The following is a 22,734-nucleotide window of genomic DNA, read 5'->3' as shown; positions in this document are numbered from 1 at the left end:
GCTCTGCTCCCCAAATCAACCGTGGAAAAATACAGAAGGGAAAAGACAAAAAGCAGTATCAACAACGAAACAGAGAAAGTCCTGGGGATGACTGAAGACTGTGCTGAACTAGTACTTGTGCTTTGGGTCCAGGGGGTCTGTACCCTGCGTAGATGGCAGATGACGGGATGGGTAGGAGAAAGGGTTTCACATTCCACCCCGCATCATCGCACAATCTCAGGCAGCAGCACAAAATATGGTGCCAGTAGCCCTGGGGTGAGTCGTTTGGGGCACTACGGCTCCAGAGTTCTGCTAACAACCACCTGAAGCAAACTAGGAGAAGAAGACTGCCCTTCCAAAAAAAATATGATTGTAATGGAATATAAAGAATAAACTAGGAATAGAATAGTAAGTACGTGTGAAGCCCACACACTATGAGTAGATAGTATTTAATAAAATGTGTGTGCACGTGTATAGAATAAAGTCTACGAATAAAAGCGAGTACGGATCTAAAGCCATATACATGTAACTACCTGTAATCACACATATATGATACAAAGATATGTACGCATGCATATATACATACAAACATAAATTTATATAACGTCTGAAACAGGTATGTATATAAACGTCAATATACGTAAAATGTACATATGCCATATGTAATGTATGCATACAATGTAAAATTTATTTCTAACCCTATCAACGAGGATTAAAATATGAACATCACTAAACTGGACTACGATATGTTAGAGACCTTCTGAAACCACCTGGCTTCTCCAAATCTCTTGCTGCTGCTCAGCCTCTTCTGCATAAAGATCAGTCTTTCAGGACAAAAGTTTGCAAAGTCTAGCTGTGGCTGCGGAAGAGCCCCATGGGAAGGTGTGCGTCTTCTCCCAGAGGTCCTACAATCACAGGTGCTGCAGCACCCCACCCCACCACCCACACCCAAGGAACACTTAGCCTCGGACCGGCAGCCATTCTCTGCAACGGGTGCCGTTGGACAGATGCTCAAAGGTGACATAAACAGATCATCTCCCACCCATCATTTCATCAAAGAGCCACGACCCAGGAGGAGAACTCTCCTGGGTCCAGACAGAGGTTCTACACTCCCCACATCGAGAGGCCACAGAATCCAGCTCAGCCCCTCCTGTCAGTCCTGGAAGACCCTGGCAATGTTGTCACCCCTACCACACCCCTCCTCTCATTGCCACCTCAGGGGACTGGGAGGCAGAGACTCGGTCTGAGAGGAGCAGACCCAAGGGGCAGAGGATGGGGATCCAGGCTCTGCCAGGCATCAAGGTCAGGACCCGAGGGGATGACTGAGGGTCCCTACCCCTTCCGCACCCTTACTCCGTCAGAACGCGGTTCAGCCCCTACTGTCAAGCCAGGGAATCCCCAACCGGGAGGCAGGATGTGACGTCACTGACGTGCGCTCTGTGGTGGGGGGGGTCTGAGAGAAGGGAGAGGCTTCCTTCTGAGGCGCGGCTCGATACCGGTGGAGGGAAGCGGGCCCAGGCTCTGTGAGGAATCCAGGGGAGGGGCTGAGGAAAGTCTGAGGACACCCCCGCCCCAGATAGAGGACCCTAAAGGACCAAGTGCCGTCTCCGCTCCCAGCCCTGGACCACGCCGGGGACGACCCAGGGCAGACTTGTGAGGTTGGGCCGCCCCCCGCCTCTGGCCGCTGAAGCCGCTAGACACTGTGGAATGAGAGCTTGGTGTGACCAGGGCAGAGCTGGTTAGGAGAGAGCAGGGCCCAGGCTCTGCCAGGCATCAAGGTCAGGACCCTGGGGGATGACTGAGGGCCCCTATCCTCTTCGGCACCCTTACTCCGTCAGAACGCGGGTCAGCCCCTACTGTCAAGCCAGGGAAGCCCCAACCGGGAGGCCGGATGTGACGTCACTGACGTGCGCACTGTGGTGGGGGGGGGTCTGAGAGAAGGGAGAGGCTTCCTTCTGAGGCGCAACTCCATACCGGTGGAGGGAAGCGGGCCCAGGCTCTGTGAGGAATCCAGGTGAGGTGCTAAGGAAAGTCTGAGGACGCCCCCGCCCTAGATAGAAGACCCCAAAGGGCCAAGTCCCGTCTCTGCTCCGCGCCCTGGACCACCCAGGGGCCGACCCAGGGCAGACTTGTGAGGTTGGGCCGCCCCCCTTCCCTCCGCGCTGAAGCCGCTAGACTGAGAGCTTGGTGTGACCAGGGCAGAGCTGCTTAGGAGAGGGCAGGGCCCAGGCGCTGTCAGGAATCAAGGTCAGGACCCTGGGGGATGACTGAGGGCCCCTATCCCCTTCGGCACCCTTACTCAGTCAGAACGCGGTTCAGCCCCTACTGTCAAGCCAGGGAAGCCCCAACCAGGAGGCCGGATGTGACGTCACGTGCGCACTGCGGGGAGGAGGGGTCTGAGAGAAGGGAGAGGCTTCCTTCTGAGGCGCAGCTCGATACCGGTGGAGGGAAGCGGGCCCAGGCTCTGTGAGGAATCCAGGTGAGGTACTGAGGAATGTCTGAGGGCGCCCCCGCCCCAGATAGAGGACCCTAAAGGACCAAGTGCCGTCTCCGCTCCCAGCCCTGGACGACGACAGGGCCGACCCAGGGCACACTTGTGAGGTTGGACCACCCCTCTTCCCTCCGCCGCTGAAGCCGCTAGACAGTGTGGAATGACAGCTTGGTGTGACCAGGGCAGAGCTACTTAGGAGAGGGCAGGGCCCAGGCTCTGACAGGCATCAAGGTCAGGACCCTGGGGGATGACTGAGGGCCCCTATCCCCTCGGAACCCTTACTCTGTCAGAACCCGGTTCAGCCCCTACTGTCAAGCCAGGGAATACCCAAGCGGGAGGCCGGATGTGACGTCACTGACGTGCGCACTGCGGTGTTTGAAAGAAGAGAGAGGCTTCCTTCTGAGGCGCGGCTCGATACCGGTGGAGGGAAGCGGGCCCAGGCTCTGTGAGGGATCCAGGTGAGGTGCTGAGGAAAGTCTGAGGAGGCACCCTCCCCAGATAGAGGACCCCAAAGGGCCAAGTGCCATCTCCGCTCCCAGCCCTAGACCACCCGGGGGCGACCCAGGGCAGACTTGTGAGGTTGGGCCGCCCCCTTCCCTCCGCCGCTGAAGCCGCTAGACTGAGAGCTTGGTGTGACCAGGGCAGAGCTGGTTAGGAGAGGGCAGGGCCCAGGGGCTGGCAGGCATCAAGGTCAGGACCCTGGGGGATGACTGAGGGCCCCTATCCCTTTCGGCACCCTTACTCCGTCAGAATGCGTTTCAGCCCCTACTGTCAAGGCAGGGAAGCCCCATCCGGGAGGCCGGTTGTGACGTCAGTGATGTGCGCACTGCGGGGGCGGGGGGGTCAGAGAAAGGAGAGGCTTCCTTCTGAGGTGCCGCTCGATACTGGTGGAGGGAAGCAGGCCCAGGCTCTGTGAGGGATCCAGGTGAGGTGCTGAGGAAAGTCTGAGGACGCCCCCGCCCCAGATAGAGGACCCTAAAGGACCAAGTGCCATCTCCGCTCCCAGCCCTGGACCACCTGGGGGCTGACCCAGGGCAGACTTGCGAGGTTGGGCCCCCCCCTTCCCTCCGCCGCTGAAACCGCTAGACACTGTGTAATGAGAGCTTGGTGTGACCAGGGCAGAGCTGATTAGGAGAGGGCAGGGCCCAGGCGCTGCCAGGCATCAAGGTCAGGACCCTGGGGGATGACTGAGGGCCCCTATCCCCTTCCGCACCCTTACTCCGTCAGAACACGGTTCGGCCCCTACTGTCAAGGCAGGGAAGCCCCATCCGGGAGGCCGGATGTGACGTCACTGACGTGCGCACTGCGGGGGGCGGGGGGTCTGAGAGAAGGGAGAGGCTTCCTTCTGAGGGACAGCTCGATACCGGTGGAGGGAAGCGGGCCCAGGCTCTGTGAGGAATCCAGGTGAGGTGCTGAGGAACGTCTTAGGACGCCCCCGCCCCAGATAGAGGACCCTAAAGGACCAAGTGCCGTCTCCGCTCCCAGCCCTGGACGACGCCGGGGCCGACGCAGGGCAGACTTGTGAGGTTTGGCCGCCCCCCTTCCCTCCGCCACTGAAGCCGCTCGACACTGGATTGAGAGCTTGGTGTGACCAGGGCAGAGCTGGTTAGGAGAGGGCAGGGCCCAGGCTCTGCCAGGCATCAAGGTCAGGACCCTGGGGGATGACTGAGGTCCCCTCTCCCCTTCGGCACCCTTACTCCGTCAGAACGCGGGTCAGCCCCTACTGTCAAGCCAGGGAAGCTCCAACCGGGAGGCCGGATGATGACGTCACTGACGTGCGCACTGTGGTGGTGGGGGTCTGAGAGAAGGGAGAGGCTTCCTTCTGAGGCGCAACTCCATACCGGTGGAGGGAAGCGGGCCCAGGCTCTGTGAGGAATCCAGGTGAGGTGCTGAGGAAAGTCTGAGGACGCCCCCGCCCTAGATAGAAGACCCCAAAGGGCCAACTCCCGTCTCTGCTCCCCGCCCTGGACCACCCAGGGGCCGACCCAGGGCAGACTTGTGAGGTTGGGCCGCCCTCACCTCCTCCGCCACTGAAGGCGCTAGACACTGTGGAATGAGAGCTTGGTGTGACCAGGGCCGAGCTGGTTAGGAGAGGGCAGGGCCCAGGCCAGGCATCAAGGTCAGGACCCTGGGGGATGACTGAGGGCCCCTATCCCTTTCGGCACCGTCAGATCGCGGTTAAGCCCCTACTGTCAAGCCAGTGAAGCCCCAACTGGGAGGCCGGATGTGACGTCAATGACGTGCGCATGGGGTGGGGGGGTCTGAGAGAAGGGAGAGGCTTCCTTCTGAGGCACAGCTCGGTACCGGTGGAGGGAAGCGTGCCCAGGCTCTGTGAGGAATCCAGGTGAGGTGCTGAGGAAACTCTGAGGACGCCCCTGCCCCAGATAGAGGACCCTAAAAGACTTAAGTGCCGTCTCCGCTCCCAGCCCTGTAACACGCCGTGGCCGACCCAGGACAGACTTGTGAGGTTGGGCCGGCCTACCCCCCTCCGCCGCTGAAGCCTCTAGACACTGTGGAATGACAGCTTGGTGTGACTAGGGCAGAGCTGGTTAGGAGAGGGCAGGGCCCAGGCTCTGCCAGGCATCAAGGTCAGGACCCTGGGGGATGACTGAGGGCCCCTATCCCCTTCCGCACCCTTACTCCGTCAGAACGCGGGTCAGGCCCTACTGTCAAGCCAGGGAAGCCCCATCCGGGAGGCCAGATGTGACGACACTGACGTGCGCACTGCGGTGTTTGAGAGAAGGGAGAGGCTTCCTTCTGAGGTGCAGCTCGATACCGGTGGAGGGAAGCAGGCCCAGGTTCTGTGAGGAATCCAGGTCAGGTGCTGAGGAAAGTGTGAGGACGCCCCCGCCCCAGATAGAGGACCCTGAAGGACCAAGTGCCGTCTCCGCTCGCAGCCCTGGATCACCCGGGGGCCGACCCAGGGCAGACTTGTGAGGTTGGGCCGCCCCCTTCCCTCCGCTGCTAAAGCCGCTAGACTGAGAGCTTGGTGTGACCAGGGCAGAGCTGGTTAGGAGAGGGCAGGGCCCAGGGGCTGGCAGGCATCAAGGTCAGGACCCTGGGGGATGACTGAGGGCCCCTATCCCTTTCGGCACCCTTACTCCGTCAGAATGCGTTTCAGCCCCTACTGTCAAGGCAGGGAAGCCCCATCCGGGAGGCCGGTTGTGACGTCAGTGATGTGCGCACTGCGGGGGCGGGGGGGTCAGAGAAAGGAGAGGCTTCCTTCTGAGGTGCCGCTCGATACTGGTGGAGGGAAGCGGGCCCAGGCTCTGTGAGGGATCCAGGTGAGGTGCTGAGGAAAGTCTGAGGACGCCCCCGCCCCAGATAGAGGACCCTAAAGGACCAAGTGCCATCTCCGCTCCCAGCCCTGGACCACCTGGGGGCTGACCCAGGGCAGACTTGCGAGGTTGGGCCCCCCCGTTCCCTCCGCCGCTGAAACCGCTAGACACTGTGTAATGAGAGCTTGGTGTGACCAGGGCAGAGCTGATTAGGAGAGGGCAGGGCCCAGGCGCTGCCAGGCATCAAGGTCAGGACCCTGGGGGATGACTGAGGGCCCCTGTCCCCTTCGGCACCCTTACTCAGTCGAACGCGGTTCAGCCCCTACTGTCAAGCCAGGGAAGCCCCAACCGGGAGGCCGGATGTGACGTCAGTGACGTGCGCACTTGGGGGAGGTGGGGTCTGAGAGAAGGGAGAGGCTTCCTTCTGAGGCGCAGCTCCATACCGATGGAGGGAAGCGGGCCCAGGCTCTGTGAGGAATCCAGGTGAGGTGCTGACGAAAGTCTGAGGACGCCCCCGCCCCAGATAGAGGACTCTAAAGGACCAAGTCCCATCTCCGCTCCTAGCCCTGGACCACCCGGGGGCCGACCCAGGGCAGACTTGTGAGGTTGGGCGCCCCCCTTCCCTCAGCCGCTGAAACCGCTAGACACTGTGGAATGAGAGCTTGGTGTGACCAGGGCCGAGCTGGTTATGAGAGGGCAGGGCCCAGGGGCTGCCAGGCATCAAGGTCAGGACCCTGGGGGATGACTGAGGGCCCCTATCCCCTTCGGCACCCTTACTCCGTCAGAACGCATTTCAGCCCCTACTGTCAAGGCGGGGAAGCCCCAACCGGGAGGCCGGATGTGACGTCACGTGTGCACTGCGGGGAGGAGGGGTCTGAGAGAAGGGAGAGGCTTCTTTCTGAGGCGCAGCTGGATACCGGTGGAGGGAAGCGGGCCCAGGCTCTGTGAGGAATCCAGGTGAGGTGCTGAGGAAAGTCTGAGGAGGCCCTTGCCCCAGATAGAGGACCCTAAAACACCAAGTGCCATCTCTGCTCCCAGCCCTGGACCACACCTTGGCCACCCAGGGCAGACTTGTGAGGTTGGGCTGCCCTACCCCCCTCCTATTCCTTCTGCACACTTACGCCATCAGAACGCGGTTCAGCCCCTACTGTCAAGCCAGGGAAGCCCCAACCGGGAGGCCGGATGTGACGTCACATGCACACTGCGGGGAGGGGGGGTCTTAGAGAAGGGAGAGGCTTTTTTCTGAGGTGTGGCTCGATATCTGTGGAGGGAAGCGGGCCTAGGCTCTGTGAGGAATCCAGGTGAGGTGCTGAGGAAAGTCTGAGGACGCCCCCGCCCCAGATAGAGGACCCTGAAGGACCAAGTGCCGTCTCCGCTCGCAGCCCTGGATCACCCGGGGGCCGACCCAGGGCAGACTTGTGAGGTTGGGCCGCCCTCCTTCCCTCCGCCGCTGAAACCGCTAGACAGTGTGGAATGAGAGCTTGGTGTGACCAGGGCAGAGCTGGTTAGGAGAGGGCAGGGCCCAGGCGCTGCCAGGCATCAAGGTCAGGACCCTGGGGGATGACTGAGGGCCCCTATCCCCTTCGGCACCCTTACTCAGTCAGAGCGCGGTTCAGCCCCTACTGTCAAGGCGGGGAAGCCCCATCCGGGAGGCCGGATGTGACGTCACTGACGTGCGCACTGCGGTGTTTAAAAGGGGAGAGGCTTCCTTCTGAGGCGCGGCTCGATACCGGTGGAGGGAATCGGGCCCAGGCTCTGTGAGGAATCCAGGTGAGGTGCTGAGGAAAGTCTGAGGAGGCACCCTCCCCAGATAGAGGACCCCAAAGGGCCAAGTGCCGTCTCCGCTCCCAGCCCTGGACCACCCGGGAGCCGACCCAGGGCAGACTTGTGAGGTTGGGCCGCCCCCCTTCCCTCCGCCGCTGAAACCGCTTGACAGTGTGGAATGAGAGCTTGGTGTGACCAGGGCAGAGCTGGTTAGGAGAGAGCAGGGCCCAGGCTCTGCCAGGCATCAAGGTCAGGACCCTGGGGGATGACTGAGGGCCCCTATCCCGTTCGGAACCCTTACTCCATCAGAGCGCGGTTAAGACCCTACTGTCATGCCAGGGAAGCCCCATCCGGGAGGCCGGTTGTGACGTCAGTGATGTGCGCACTGCGGGGGGGGGGGTCTGAGAGAAGGGAGAGGCTTCCATCTGAGGGACGGCTCGATACCGGTGGAGGGAAGCGGGCCCAGGCTCTGTGAGGAATCCAGGTGAGGTGCTGAGGAACGTCTTAGGACGCCCCCGCCCCAGATAGAGGACCCTAAAGGAACAAGTGCCGTCTCCGCTCCCAGCCCTGGATGACGCCGGGGCCGACCCAGGGCAGACTTGTGAGGTTGGGCCGCCCCCCTTCCCTCTGCCACTGAAGCCGCTCGACACTGTGGATTGAGAGCTTGGTGTGACCAGGGCAGAGCTGGTTAGGAGAGGGCAGGGCCCAGGCTCTGCCAGGCATCAAGGTCAGGACCCTGGGGGATGACTGAGGTCCCCTCTCCCCTTCGGCACCCTTACTCCGTCAGAACGCAGTTCAGCCCCTACTGTCAAGCCAGTGAAGCCCCATCCGGGAGGCCGGGTGTGACGTCACTGACGTGCGCACTACGGTGTTTGAAAGGGGAGAGGCTTCCTTCTGAGGCGCGGCTCGATACCGGTGGAGGGAATCGGGCCCAGGCTCTGTGAGGAATCCAGGTGAGGTGCTGAGGAAAGTCTGAGGACGCCCCCGCCCCAGATAGAGGACCCTAAAGGACCAAGTGCCGTCTCCGCTCCCAGCCCTGGACCACGCCGGGGCCGACCCTGGGCAGACTTGTGAGGTTGGGCCGCCCTACGCCCCTCCGCCACTGAAGCCGCTCGACACTGTGCATTGAGAGCTTGGTGTGACCAGGGCAGAGCTGGTTAGGAGAGGGCAGGGCCCAGGCTCTGCCAGGCATCAAGGTCAGGACCCTGAGGGATGGCTGAGCTCCCGACCCACCTCACCGTGACCTACAGCCCCAGGTTCCCCATCCCCATCCTCAGCCCCACTCTCCACCGCACCCCATCCCACCCCCAACCCTCCAGCAGCAGAATCTGTTTCTGCCCTTGCTGTCAACCGAGGGAAGACCCAGGTGACTGGATACGCGGCCGGTGACTTGCCCATGGGGAGTGGGGGGGGTCAGAGAGTAGTGAGGGCATCGCTCTGAGGGGCGGGTTGATATCGTCGGAGGGCAGCGTGCCCAGGCTCTGTGAGGAGGCAAGGTGAGAAGCTGAGGGAGGACTCAGGACCCTCCCTTCCCAGATAGAGGACCCCAAGTAATCCAGCACCACATCTGCGGCTAGCTCCGTCCCACCCCCAAGTCTCCCATGGCAGAATCCGTTTCTGCCCCTGCTGCTAACAGAGGGAAGCTCTGGGTGCCCGGATGTAAGGCCACTGGCTTGTACTTTGGGGATCAGAGAGTAGCAAGGGCCTGGTTCTGAGTGGCGGCTTAAGATCAGCAGAGGGAAGTGGGCCCGGGCTCGGTGAGGAGGCAAGGTGCGTGGCTGAGGGAGGACTCGGGACCCTCCCATCCCAGATAGAGGACCCCAAGTAATCCAGCACTGCATCTGCGGCCTGCTCCGGACCACCCCATGGGGGCGGACTCCTCAGGGTCGGCCAACCCTCACCACCCCTGCACTTAAGCCCCAGGGGACTCTGGAGTGAGCGCTTGGTGAGGCCAGGGCAGGGCTGGTGAGGAGAGGGCAGGGTCCAGGCTCTGCCAGGCATGAAGATCAGGACCCTGAGGGAGGGCTGAGCACCTCCCCACCTCTAACCGGACCACCACCACCATGACCTACAGCCCCAGGTTCCCCACCCTCATCCTCACCCCCACTCTCCACCCTCAACTCCGTCCCACCCCCAAGTCTCCCACGGCAGAATCCTTTCTGCCCCTGCTGCTGACACAGGGAAGCTCTGGGTGCCCGGATGTAAGGCCACTGGCTTGTACTTTGGGGATCAGAGAGTAGCAAGGGCCTGGTTCTGAGTGGCAGGTTAAGATAAGTAGAGGGAAGTGGGCCCGGGCTCTGTGAGGAGGCAAGGTGAGACAACGAGGAAGGAGTGGGGATGCCCCCACCCCAGATAGAGGGACCCAAATAATCTAGCACCACCCCTGCTGCCAGCCCGGGCCTACCCGGGGGCAGACTTCTCAGGCTGGGCCACCCTTTGCCACCCTGACGCTTAAGCCCCAGGGGACTCTGGAGTCAGAGCTTGGTGTGACCAGGGGAGGGCTGGTTAGCAGAGGGCAGGGGCCGGGCTCTGCCAGGCATCAAGGTCAGGATTCTGAGGAAGGGCTGAGGTCCCGTAGAGGGAGTCTCTCTCTGCCCTTGCTGTCAACCCTGGGAAGTTCCGGGCATGGCGGCCAGGCAAGCGGATCCTGATGTCTGCAACTTGGACTGACCGAGGGAAGGGGCTTGGTATCGTTAGCATGGCCAACGATACCAAGAGAACAGAGGGAGGGCCCAGGTCCTGCTGGGAGACAAGGGAGGCCTGAGGGGACCCAGCACCCCAGGACAGTGGGCCCACCCCGCCTCCATCTGAGACCGAGGTGCCTCCTCATTCAGTTTCGGAAATCTGATGGATAGAGACTCAGGTCTACAGAGGGGTGGGGCCCAGCCCTCTAGGAGACCAGGGAAGGAAGAAGAGGTAGGGCAGAGGGACCGTGGAGTCCAGATCAGTGGGGATCTTGGCTTGGGCGATCCCGGGCACGGTGGCCGCATGTGATGCATTCTGGCCTGTGGAGTCGAGTGTCCGTGGGGACTGGGCTGTGGTATGAGGAGTGGGGCTTCAGGTGAGCAGAGGGAGGAGTCTCAGAGCCGTGAGGAAGGATTCACCAGACCTCTCATCCCAGATCTAGGAAACCTGCCCCTGCCATCAGTCTCGGGAGGTTGCAGGCCAGACTGTGAGGAAGGGAAGAGCCCCCCGCCCCACACTTTCTTAATGAGAGTCTCAGGGAGAAGTTGGCCTTGATCTGCAAGACTCCTCTCTGGTTCAGCAAAATGGAAGGGGCCAGACCCTGTCAGAAGTAAAGATGACTATCTAGAGGACACCCAGATCGAGGAGGCCCCCTGAAACCCACTCCTGTGGTCAGCCTTGGGTATCCCATGCATGAGTGACCATGTGGTGCCCCCTCACTTCTGACTCCCAGGTCTCAGGGAGGTGGGGGCCTTGTTCTGAGGGGTGTCCTCAGCTCTGCAGAGGGAGCCACACCTGGTCAGCACAGGGTGGAATCCAGGGTCTTCCAGGAGTGACAGAGTGGAAGTTTGGTGAGGACTGAAGGTAAGAACGTACCTAGATGCTCCCAAAGCAGAAAGGACCTCGCAGACACTGGCGTCGCCTATTCTCAGCCCCAGGTGGCCCCAGGCAGGAATGGCATGTGGCATGCTCTCATTTCTCTCACGTGGTTGGGGGTGAGAGGTCTCAGGGAGCTGAGTACCTTGCTCCCAGGGGCACTGAGAGATTAAACAGTGGGATTCGCACCTGGTCAGCAGAAGGAGGACTCCCAGGATCAGCAGGACCCAAGGTGTGCCCCCTTCCTGAGAAATGGAGGTGCCCCCAGCGCAGAAAGAAGCCGCCCCACAGAGTCTACGTGACCTCTGTTCTTAGCTCTGAGGATGGGGCTAAGTGGCAGGCTCACAAGTACCACGGGCAGGAAGTTGAGTAACCCTCAGGGGGATGAGATATTGGTGTAAAGGGAGATGTCCGCTCATCTCGAGGGTTTGGGGGTCGAGGAAGGACAGGTTCCAGCAGGAGTAAACATGAATAACCCACAGGAGGACTTTGGAATGCCCGCCTCATACCTGGAGGGGGTCGGCTGGTGGGGTTAGCCCTGGACACCCCACGCAAGTGTGATGAATGTGGGGACTCCTTGCCTCTGTTTCTGAATCTCAGGGAGGTGAGGAACTTGTTCTCAGAGGGTGAGAGGACAAAACAGGGAGCCCCTCTGTTCCACAGACACGGTGGTCCCAGGATTGGCCAGCAGTCCAAGTGAGGAACCTAAGGGAAGATTGAGGGTGCCTCCAGACCAGAGAAATTCTCAGATCGAGAGAGTGTCCTGCCCCTACTGTCACCCCAGAGGGCCCGTGCAGGGCTGACTGCTGAGGTCCCTCCTTTATCCTGGGATCACTGGTGTCAGGGAGGAGTGGCCCTGGTCTGAGGGGGCTGCAGTCACATCAGCAGAGGGAGGGTCCCAGGCCCTGCCAGGAGTCAAAATGCAGACTGAGGGGATCCTGCTCACCAACCACAGAGGACCTAGCCTCGCCCTGCCCCTTGTGTCAGCCAAGGGAAGCCGCTGGGTGGATGGACTCCCCTCACTTCCTCTCCAGGTGTCTCCTGGAGAGGAAGGCCTCAGGTCAACAAAGGGAGGGTTCCAGACCCTGCAGGCATCAAGATGAGGACCAGGCAGGATCCTCACCCTAGGACACATGGACCCCATTGAATTTGGACCCCTCTTGCTGTACTTCTGGGGAAACCCTGGGCAGGTGTGGCCAGATGTTGGTTGGGGCATGTCCTTGTGTTCCGTATCAGGAATATGAGCTCTTGATCTGAGAGACTCTCGGGCAAGTAGAGGAGTAGAGTCCAGTCCCTGCCAGGAGTAACGTGAGGGCCCTGAGTGAGCACCGAGGGGAACATCCACCCCAAAAGTGTGTAGAACTCACAGTGTCCAGCCGCCCTCTCGGCAGCACTGAAGGGCCAGGGCTGTGCTTGCAGTCTGCAGGTTAAGGGCCCCTCGATTCCTCTTCTAGGAGCTCCAGGCAGCAGGCAGGCCTTGGTCTGAGGCAGTGTCCTCGGGTCACAGAGCAGAGGCGGCCCGGGCAGTGTCGGCAGTGAAGGTGAAATGTTCGCCCCGAATGTGCACCAAGGGCCCCGCCTGCCGCAGCACACATGGGAGTCCAGAGCGCCCAGCCCCATCCACCCTACTGTCACCCAGAGAACCTTGGTCTCTGCAGGCCAGCTGCACGCTGAGTAGCCCTCTCGCTTCCTCCTACAGGTTCCCAGGGGACAGGCTGACCAGGAGGACAGGAGCCCCAAGAAGCCCCAGAGCAGCACTGAAGAAGACCTGTAAGTCAGCATTTGTTAGAACCTCCAAGGTTCGCTTCTCAGCTGCGGTCTCTCACACGCTCCCTCTCCCCGCAGGCCTGTGGGTCTCCATTGCCCAGCTCCTGCTCACAGTCCCAACTGCTGCCCTGACCAGAGTCATCATGGCTCTTGAGCAGAAGACTCTGCGTGGCAAGCCCGATGAAGACCTTGAAGCCCAAGGGGAAGACCTGGGCCTGGTGGGTACACAGGATCCCACAGACGAGGAGCAGGAGGCTACCTCCTCCTCCTCTCAGGAGGAGGAGGTGTCTGCTGCTGGGTCATCAAGTCCTTCCCAGAGTCCCCAGGGAGGCTCCCTGAGGAGTCTGTGGAGCCAATTCCTTGAGGGCTCCAGCAGTCAACAAGAGGAAGGGCCAAGCCCCTGGGTCGACCTAGCTCACCTGGATTCCTTGCTCCAAGAAGCAATGAAATCTAAGGTGGGTGAGTTGGTTCGTCTCCTGCTCCACAAATATAAAGTCAAGGAGCCGGTCACAGAGGCAGAAATGCTGGAGCGTGTCACCCAGAATTACGAGCAGTACTTTCCTGTGATCTTCGGTAAAGCCTCCGAGTTCATGCAGATGATCTTCGGAGTTGAAGTGAAGGAGGTGGACCCCGCCAGCCACTCCTACGTCCTTGTCCCTGCTCTTGGCCTCTCATGTGATAGCATGCTGGGTGATGGTCATAGCATGCCCAAGGTCGCCCTCCTGATCGTTGTCCTGGGTATGATCTTAGCCCAAGACAACTGCGCCCCTGAAGAGGTTATCTGGGAAACATTGAGTGCGATGGGGGTGTATGTTGGGATGGAGCACACTTTCTATGGGGAGCCCAGGAAGCTGCTCACCCAAGATTGGGTGCAGGAAAACTATCTGGAGTACCGCCAGGTGCCCGGCAGTGATCCTGAGCGCTACGAGTTCCTCTGGGGTTCAAAGGCCCACGCTGAAACCAGCTACGAGGAAGTCATAGATTATTTCATCATGATCAATGCAAGAGGTCCCATCTGCTACCCATCCCTGTGTGAAGAGGTTTGGGGGGTGGAGCAAGAGGGAGTGTGAGAACCAGTCGCAGCCAGGGCCAATGTCTGTGGGGCCAGGGCCACACCCAGCCGTTGTCCTGCCCCATGTGACGTGAGACCCATTCTTCACTCTCTGTTGGAAGATCGGAATCGGTGTTCTCAGTGGCAGTGGGTGGGGGTGAACACACTGTATACCGTCTCTGGGTTCCTTGCCTGTTGGATGATTTGGAAATTAATCTTTGCTCCCTTTTGCAATTCTTCAAATGTTGTTTTGTTTTAATGGTCAGTTTGATGAAACCCAACCATCGAAGTTAATGGATGACAGCTGTCACACATACTGCTGTTCAGGTTATTTAGGAGTAAGATTCTTGCTTTTGAGTCCCAAGGGGAAATCCACGTTATTTTGCGAATTGGGACAAGATAAGTAGCAGATGAGTTAAGAATTTGTTCTTAGAAACTTGAACTTAGCGGCAAAATAGAGCTCATAAAGAAGTAAGGAAATGAAAGTATCGTTAATTCTTGCCTTATACCTCTTTCCCTCCCCTGTAAAATTAAAATATGCACATGTACACCTGGATTCCCTTGGCTTCTTTGAGAACGTAAGAGAAACAAAACTGAATAAATAATTTTTCCTGTTCACTGGCTCATTTTTTTTTCTCCAAACATGCACTGAGCATCTGTTATTCGGCACATTCTGGCTTATTAGTAGAGATGGCGAAGGTAAGCCAGACCCACCCCTTCACCACAGGGCGGTGAAGTCTAGGAGCTACAGTCAATAAAATTAAGGTGGTGAGATGTCCTCCCAAGGACTAGAGGAAAATAAAACATGGGTGAGGGTTTGGGGCTGTAGATGACAGCAGTGGAGTGTGTATGCCCTGAGCCAGGGGCTTTGGGGCTTTGGGAAACTGCAGTTCCTTCTAGGGGAGCAAACTGTAATGAAGCTGGATGGTGCCAGAGCCAGATTCTCAGAGGAAGAGAGAAAGGCCTGGAATGGAGAACTGCTCAGCAGTTTCTTTTGGATGGTGGATGAACGGAGAAGAGCTTCCACCTGGGGCAGGAATAGGAGGAAAGTGTCCTGCGCCCTTGTCTCGGTGCGGCTGAACACAGTGCAGGGGCTAGGTGATGGGTACCTGTCGTCTGCAAGGGTTTCCTGCAGGATAAGCGTGAATCTCCCAGGAAAGGAAGCCCAGAAGTCATTGGTGGTTTTCTGCCTGTCTTGGAGACCCAGAGTTGATCCTATTTAAAAGGCATTCTAATCAAGTTATCTCAAGTGGGATTTGACCAATTGTAAGGAAAGGCTAGATTCTGAGCGTTAGAAAAATGAGTGAAAACAGTGTCTTGGATCAAAAAGCAGCTGGGAGAGAGGCAAGGAGCTGATCCTTGATTCAAATTCTAGGAGCTCTGAGCTGCATCCGGCTGCGCAAGACTCCAGCACACCCAAATTTTGAAGTACATTCTCTAAGAGGAAGTACTTACTTTTATTGAGGAAACTTCCTGTTTGGGCTAATTATCCCATGTCCTGTGGAGCTGTCTATTCTCTGATAAGTCTTGGAGAACAACAACATTAACGAGATCCCAGAGTGCTAGGGTCTGGGGTCAAACAATATTAGATATAACAGCCCTCTGCCATTCCTTAAACTTCTAATTCAACGCCAGGCCCCGAGCCAGGGCTTTCACTTACATTGAACACACTCCAGCAGTCCTAGTGGAAGGGCCTCATCACACCTGCTTCACAGAGGAAGAACCAGAGGCTCACGGACCTTCTGTATTTCCCAGGATCGCGTGGCTAGTGAGGAACAGAGCTGCAACTGGATCCCTGATCTGAATTTCTCTGGAGCCCATGCCGTTCCCACTCCCCTGAGCCTGAGGCTGACCTCCTCACTGACACTTCATCTCTCTTCTCAGCAATGCATCATGTCTCTCAAGTAACAGAAAGAAGGGCCCCGAGGCCGAGGTACTAAATGCAGGCCTAAAGAAGGTGACAATGAGCATCAAATACCATTTGGGGATGGCATGTGGTGGGTCCCCTGGGAACTGTCTGCTGGGTGCTGTCCATTGAGCACCTACTATGAAACAGGTTGTAGGGGCGCCCACAAATGCTCAGCCACATCTTTTTGTCTTCTCTTTCCTGGGTCTGAGGGACAAATACATGATCAGCCTTTCTGTCTGGCACCAGCACATTCCCGTGTCACGCTGCCCTTCCTCTGGCGACTATCATGTTTCTTCCCTTCTGACTCTGAGACCTGACCTACTGCTTGCTCTTCACTGTTGCCTCCCCTGGAGGCTGGGCAGACCCAGCTGCCCTCCATGCAACATGGAACATCCCTAGCCCTTGAAGTAGTCCCCTGGTTCTGGCCTGGCTCACCCCGGGTCCACTCCCACGGCCACAGCCATTCTGGACGGTGACTTTAGACAGTTGGTCCTCCCTCCCTGGGGGACTTCTACTCTGTGTATTCCCAGTGGGCTATGAGAAGAGTCCCATTTGGCCTGTAGTCTCCTGGTCGGGTTACAGCTCTGAAGGTAGAGTGAGTGCTTTTGCAGCCAGTTTCATATTTGCAGTAGTATTTTATTAAGTTTCTTACCTGAAGCTGGGGACTGAGCACGCTCACGGATGGTGCTCAGAAATTCCCCTCCTAAGAGGTAGAAGAGGAGGAGCCATTTCACGAAGCTGAATTCTTACAAACCCTGGGCTCCTCCCAGGAGACGAGAAGTGGTTCCATGGCGAACATGCTAGCTGGAGTTTCCAAAGAATAATTAACCAGCCTTCCACCGCTTCCTGTCTGGCATCTGTCCCCAGGAACATACTGGCTTTCAGCGGGACTAGTGGCACCTATGCAGGTGTTCGGGTAAGAACGGTCATGTGGAGGGTAGCAGAGATGATGGGTAAAAGTCTGCCCCTGCATCAGATGGAAGGAGGAAATCCTCAGCTTCCTGAGAGTATAGATGGTGTTGCAGAGGGAAGTGCAGAAAATGCTGTGGAGTGAAGGTGAACTCTCCCTGCTGACCTTACAGGATCCTCTTCAAGTTAGATGGGTTAATGCAGCGGTCCCCACCCTTCCTGGCACCAGGGACCAGTTTTGTGACAGACAATTTTTCCAGGAGCACGGGGTGGGGGTGGGGGCATTGTTCCAGATGATTCAAGCACATTACATTTATTGTGCACTTTACTTCTATTATTGTTACTACATTAGCAGCATAATGTAGAATCAGTGGGAGCCCTGAGCTTGTTTTCCTGCAAGCAGATGGTCCCATCTGGGGGTGGTGGGAGACAGTATCAGATCATCAAGCATTAGATTCTCATAAGGAGCCCGCAACCTAGATCCCTCACGGGTGCAGTTCGCAATAGGATTCCTGCTCCTCTGAGGAGCTAATGTCTCCGCTGATCTGACAGGAGGTGGAGTTCAGCTTCACTTCCTTGCCCAACCACTCACTTCCTGCTGTGCAGCCTAGTTCCCATCCATGGCCCGGGGTGGGGGGGTGTTGGGGACCCCTGAGCTAATACATTTGAAAGGATATGTAACATAGTAGGCACGTTGAGCATTTCAAGGCAAATCTGGTCTCCTCAGAAACTTCTCTGAGAGACGAACATTGTTGTTGTCATAACAGTTTATAGTTTCCGTAAAATTTCCTCCACTTCTAGCTGTGTTCAAAGCTGTTGCTTCTCCAAAACCATGTTTTCTGGTGTTTGGTTTTGTTTCGTGAGACAAGAGTCTCGCTCTGTTGCCCAGGCTGGAGTGCAGTAGTGGCAAGCTCACGGCTCACAGCAGTCCCTGCCTCCCAAGCTCAAGCAATTTTCATGCCTCAGCTTCCCGAGTAGCTGGTATCACAGGCATGCACCGCACGCCTGGCTGGTTTTTGTGTTTTGAGTAGAGACAGGGTTTCACCATCTTGGCCAGGCTGCTCCTGAACTCCTGGCCTCAACTGATCTGCCTGTCTCTGCCTCACAAAGTACTGGGATTACAGGCTTGAGCCACCACAGCTGGCCCAAAGCCATGTGTTTTAAATTTCTCAGATTGACATCGGGCCTTTCAGCTTGTCTGATCTACTTAAATACCTAACATTTGATTCCATCTATACTATTTATTGTTTTTCTAAAATTTCCAAAATTTCAATTTCATTGTTTTTTCTCCTCTTGTCTATATTGTCCGCATCCTTCTGCTCACCTTAGGTTTAATTTCCTTTTTCTTTTCCAGTTATTTAAGATCAGAATATACATATTTGAGTCTTTTATTACTTTCTAATATAAGCAGCTCAGTACATCAAACTTCCCCTAGGCACATTTTAGCTGAATGGCAGATATTTTTAAACATCACATTTCCGTTTTTATTTATTTGAACACATTTGTTAGCTTCGAGAATTTTTTCAACGTGGATTAGCTTTAATTGGGTTTCCTTCTTTTCTGGTTAGTTCAGGTAGAAGCTCAGATGATTTATGTGAGATCTTTCTTTTACTTTAAGTACTAAATGTTATAATTTTCTCTCTAAACACTGTTTTAGTTGCATCCCACAAATTGTGTTACATTGCTTTTCCAATTTAATTCAGTTCTATGGATTTCTTTGAGACTACCTTTTTGATCCTTGAATTGTTGAAGATGGTGTTATTTAATTCCACAGGGTATGATAATTTCCTATTGCACTTATGTTATTGTTTGATTTCTATTATGCGTCCAGAGAGGTCAAAGAACATACTCTTGATGATTTGGATTTTAGAAATCTGTTGTTTCAAAAAGAAAAAACAGGGCGGGCACAGTGGCTCACACCTATATTCCCAGCACTTTGGGAGGCCAAGGCAGAGAGAGCACTTGAGGTCAGGAGTTCCAGAGCAGCCTGACCAACATGGTGAAACCCGGTCTCTACTAAAATTAAAAAAAAAAAAAAAAAAAAAAATTAGCCAGCCGGGCACGGTGGCTCGCCACTGTAATCCCAGCACTTTGCGAGGCCCAAGTGGGCGGATCACAGGGTCAGGAGATTGAGACCGTCCTGGACAACATGGTGAAATCCCGTCTCTACTAACACACACACACACACACACAATAGCTGGGCGTGGTGGGGCGTGCCTGTAGTCCCAGCTACTCGGGAGGCTGAGGCAGGAGAATCACTTGAACCCAGGAGGCAGAGGTTGCAGTGAACCGAGATCCCACCACTGCACTCCAGCCTGGCAACAGAGCGAGAGTCCGTCTTAAAAAAAATTAGCCAAGCATGGTGGTGTGCGCCTGTAATCCCAGTTACTCGGGTGGCTGAGGCAGGAGAATCCCTTGAACCCGGGAGGCAGAGGTTGTAGTAAGCTGAGATCTCACCACTGCACTCCAGCCTGGGCAACAGAGCGAGACTCCGCCTTAAGGAAAAACAGTGTTTGTTTTATGGCCCAGGAGATAAGCTAGCCCGGTGAGTCTTCCATGTGTGCTTGGAACAGGCATATTCAGATGTTGGAAATTAAAAACATCCATAGAACTGAATTAACTTGGAAAAGCAATATATCAAAATTCGTGGATTGCAGCTAAAACAGTGATAAGAGAGGAAATTATAACATTATGATGTACCCCTACCAGTTCAGTTCTCCAGTCCTTGGTAACTATGAAGACTTCTGCGTGGGCACTTTAGGTTGAACCCAGGAATTTCTGCTCAATTTAATGTGTTCTCTTGCTTACACTTGCTACTGTCAGTGGCTTTTCCCAAGCTCACAGGGTCCCTGTAGACTTCCTCTGATCCTCTAGCTAGAAGGTAGGTCTTTTGTTTCCTCACATTGCTGTGCATTTCCCTTTAAGGGGTCTGCTAGGTGGCCAAGTGGTGAGAGCATAGACAGTGAAACATAGTATGGATTTCTCTCACACTTGTTTTCCTCCAGATTCTTTCAAGGTTTTTGTTCTCTTTGATTTTCTGCAATTTGAATATGATATGCATAGACGTATACTTTTTAGTGTTTATCCTGTTTTCTGTACTTTGAGATTCCCGAATCTGCAGTTTCATGTCTGTCATTAATTGGGGGAATGCTCAGCCATTACCACTTCCAATATTTTCTTTGTTTCTTTCTCACCTTTTGATTATGGAATTTCAGTTATGCGCAGTGATGCCTTTTGTAACTGTCTCACGCTTCTTGAATATTCTGTTCTGTCTTTTTCCTTCCCCTTTTCTCTCTTTGCATTTCGGTTTTGGATTTTCGATTGCCGTTTCTTCATGCTTGCTGTTCGTTACCTCAGCCATGTCCTGCCAAAGGTATTCTTCATTTCTGTTACAGTGGGGGTTGTTTTATTTTCCCTAATAACACAGTTTTGCCATGATAAAACACGTATCACATAAACCCTCTTAACCACGGTAAATGCACAGTTCAGGGGTATGAAATACATTCATACTCTTATTCAACCATCACCATGGCTCATCTGAAGAACTCTTTTCCTCTGTCAAAAATGAAACGCTGTACCCATTAAACAGTAACTCCCCATTTTTCCTCCCTCCCATCTGGTGACTAGCTTTCTATTTCCCGTCTCTACGAATTGGACCACTCTATGTACCTTGTGTAAATGGTATCCTGCAGCATTTGTCTCCCCATGGCTGACTTATTCACTTAGCATAATGTCCTCAGGTTCAGTCACCCTGTACCTTATGCCAGAATTTCCTTCCTTCTGAATGCTGACTAATTTCCCATTGTATCTACATTGCATTTTCCTAATCCAATTCTGTGTCAAGGGACACGTCGGCTGATTTCACAGTTTAGCTATCGTGAATATTGCTGCTGTAAGTATATGGGTCTACAGATATCTCTTTGAGGCTCCGCTCTCAATGATTCGAGTATAGACTCAGAAGGGGAATGGCTGGGTAATACGGTAACTCTGTTTTGAATTTTGTGAGGAATCACATACTGTTACCCACAGCAATTTTGTAACATTTTCTATTCCAACCAACACAAAGATTCCAATGACACCACATCCTTGCCAACTTGTTGTTTCCTGGTTCGTTGTTCGTTTTACTAACAGTAGCCATCCTAGTGAGTGGCAGGTCGTGGCTCATCATGCCTTTGATTAGTATTTCCCTAATGATTAGTGATGCTGAGTATCTTTTCTCGTGCCCACCAGTCACTTGCCTATATTCTTAGGAGAAATGTCTATTCGAATATTTTCCCTGGTTCCAAATTTTTGTTTGTTTGTTTTTGTCATGTTTCAGGGGTTCTCTGTATGGCCTGGATATACATCTCTTATCAGATGTGTGGTTTACAAATATTTTCTCCCAGTCCTTGGGTTGCATTTTGACTCTGTTCATAGGGTTTTTTCGATGCGTAAAAGTTCTTAATTTTCAGGAAGTCTAATTTTTCTGTTTCCTTTCATTGCTTGTTTACAGTGTTTTAGATTTTTAGTGCTTTCTTGTGATTCTTCTTTAAGAGTTTCCGTCGCCCTGCTTATATTACCCACCTGTTCTTGCGTGTCGTTCACTTTTTCCATTAGAGCCTATTCATCCTACTTGTATTAATTCTCAGTCTGGTATTTCCAACATCTCTGCCATACCTGAGTCTGTACCTGATACTTACTCTGTCTCCTCAAACTGTGATTTTTTTTTTTCTCCCCTTCAGTATAGCCTAGTAACACTTTTGGTTGAAGCCAGTAGTAACGTACTGGGTAGATGGAATGGAGGAGAATGGGCCTTTCAGATGAGAGTCTTTTTCACCTGACTGTGTGGTAGACGGCGATTACTGTTTGCTGCAGCTATAGGTGTCAGAGGTTAAACTTTACTCAGGTGTCCTTGTTTTGTTCTTCCCTCCTGTCTTGGGTTTCCCTAGAGACTTTTTCTTCTTCTATTTTGTTTGTTTCTTTTAGACACGGTGTCACTCTATGTTGCCTAGGCTGGTCTAAAACCCCTGGCCTCAAGTCACCCTCCCGCCTTGTCAATGGAAAATGCTGTGATTGATTACAGGTGGGAGCCATTGTGCCTGGCATGAGCCTCTTCTTAAATGAAGTTAGAGATGTGCACTTGTTTCAGCCCTGTTCCCCTGCTGTTACACAGGAGCCTACTGACATCGTGGTAAGGTGTGGGGGAGAGGAAGTGTTCTGCACACCTATGAGTAGGCCTCCGTCTTTTTCTTGGCCTCTGCCACTGTGCTATGAGCTGCACACGTGCTTTTCACTTCTCACCCGCCCAACTCTCCCCATATTTTTTTGTGGAAATTTCTTGTCAGAGAGCAGAAATCACCTATTTGAGGGTCTTAGGTACCTGCCCAGCTGTGGTTGATGCTGAAACCGCAGGTTACAGATTCAGGACTGGGGCTGGTGTGGAGGCAGGTCCAGCAGGATTGAAAGGTTTTTTTTCCTCATTACCCATGTCCTCTACGGGCCTGCCCTCCTAGCTCTTGGACCATAAAGAGAGACCTTCATACATTACGCTTTTCCTATCCCCACGTGCAATTCTCAAATTTGGGCTGCCTTTGAGTCCACGCTTGGAGATCCAAGAGGGAAAAATAGCACAGGAATTTCACCACCATATTGACCTTACTTCACTTTCTGGTTTCTTTGCCCAATGCTCCTTTTCTGACCCATGCACCCTTTTGGACAAGGCGTCTGTACAGGAAGTTAGCAGTAGGAACGGACACAGCAGGGCGAACCTGAGCTGCATATAGATGTCCCTTATGCTGTTAGGGGTCCTGGACTGAACCAGTTAACACAAACCCCATTCCTCATAGAGGTGTACCTTAGACAGCCACGCGGCTTCCTCTTAAATTTCACTATTAACTTTTTCTTTACACTTGGCCAGTTCAATCAGGTGGAGTATCAATTCAGGTAGAGCACAGCTCTCGACAGGAAGTTGGAGCTGGCCTGAAAGCCATCCAAGGCTGAGGCAGTGTCATGACAGGCAGGACACACGTGGGACTTACAACCCCAA

The 22,734-nt window shown here is 54.8% G+C and overlaps 1 protein-coding gene across 10 annotated transcripts; it reads left to right on the top strand.

Annotated features, from left to right (window-relative positions):
* Positions 1-2,401: 2,401 nt before the first annotated feature.
* On the top strand, positions 2,402-14,507 carry LOC100896493 (melanoma-associated antigen 9). 10 transcript variants are annotated; one of them, XM_035289609.3, is made up of 3 exons: positions 2,402-2,458; positions 12,773-12,843; positions 12,919-14,507. In XM_035289609.3, exon 3 carries the CDS (start codon positions 12,984-12,986, stop codon positions 13,908-13,910), a length of 927 nt encoding a protein of 308 aa, XP_035145500.1. In that variant the 5' UTR covers positions 2,402-2,458; positions 12,773-12,843; positions 12,919-12,983; the 3' UTR covers positions 13,911-14,507. The 10 variants fall into 10 exon arrangements, with proteins under 10 accessions (XP_035145500.1, XP_035145489.2, XP_035145495.1 ...); XM_035289598.3 differs by lacking the exon at positions 2,402-2,458 and adding an exon at positions 3,778-3,874; XM_035289604.3 differs by lacking the exon at positions 2,402-2,458 and adding an exon at positions 4,290-4,351.
* Positions 14,508-22,734: the final 8,227 nt, after the last annotated feature.

Source organism: Callithrix jacchus, chromosome X (genome assembly GCF_049354715.1).
Source record: "Callithrix jacchus isolate 240 chromosome X, calJac240_pri, whole genome shotgun sequence".
NCBI classification, from domain to species: Eukaryota; Metazoa; Chordata; class Mammalia; order Primates; family Cebidae; genus Callithrix; species Callithrix jacchus.
This window is presented reverse-complemented; position numbering and strand designations above follow the sequence as displayed.

Bases quoted from the DNA above. Each gene is read 5' to 3' on its own strand.
- LOC100896493 (XM_078364163.1), top strand. From the start codon at position 6,194: ATGGAGGGAAGCGGGCCCAGGCTCTGTGAGGAATCCAG. The intron at 6,232-12,772 runs GTGAGGTGCTGA...TTCCTCCTACAG, and splicing joins AGGCTCTGTGAGGAATCCAG to GTTCCCAGGGGACAGGCTGA. The intron at 12,844-12,918 runs GTAAGTCAGCAT...CTCTCCCCGCAG, and splicing joins AGCAGCACTGAAGAAGACCT to GCCTGTGGGTCTCCATTGCC.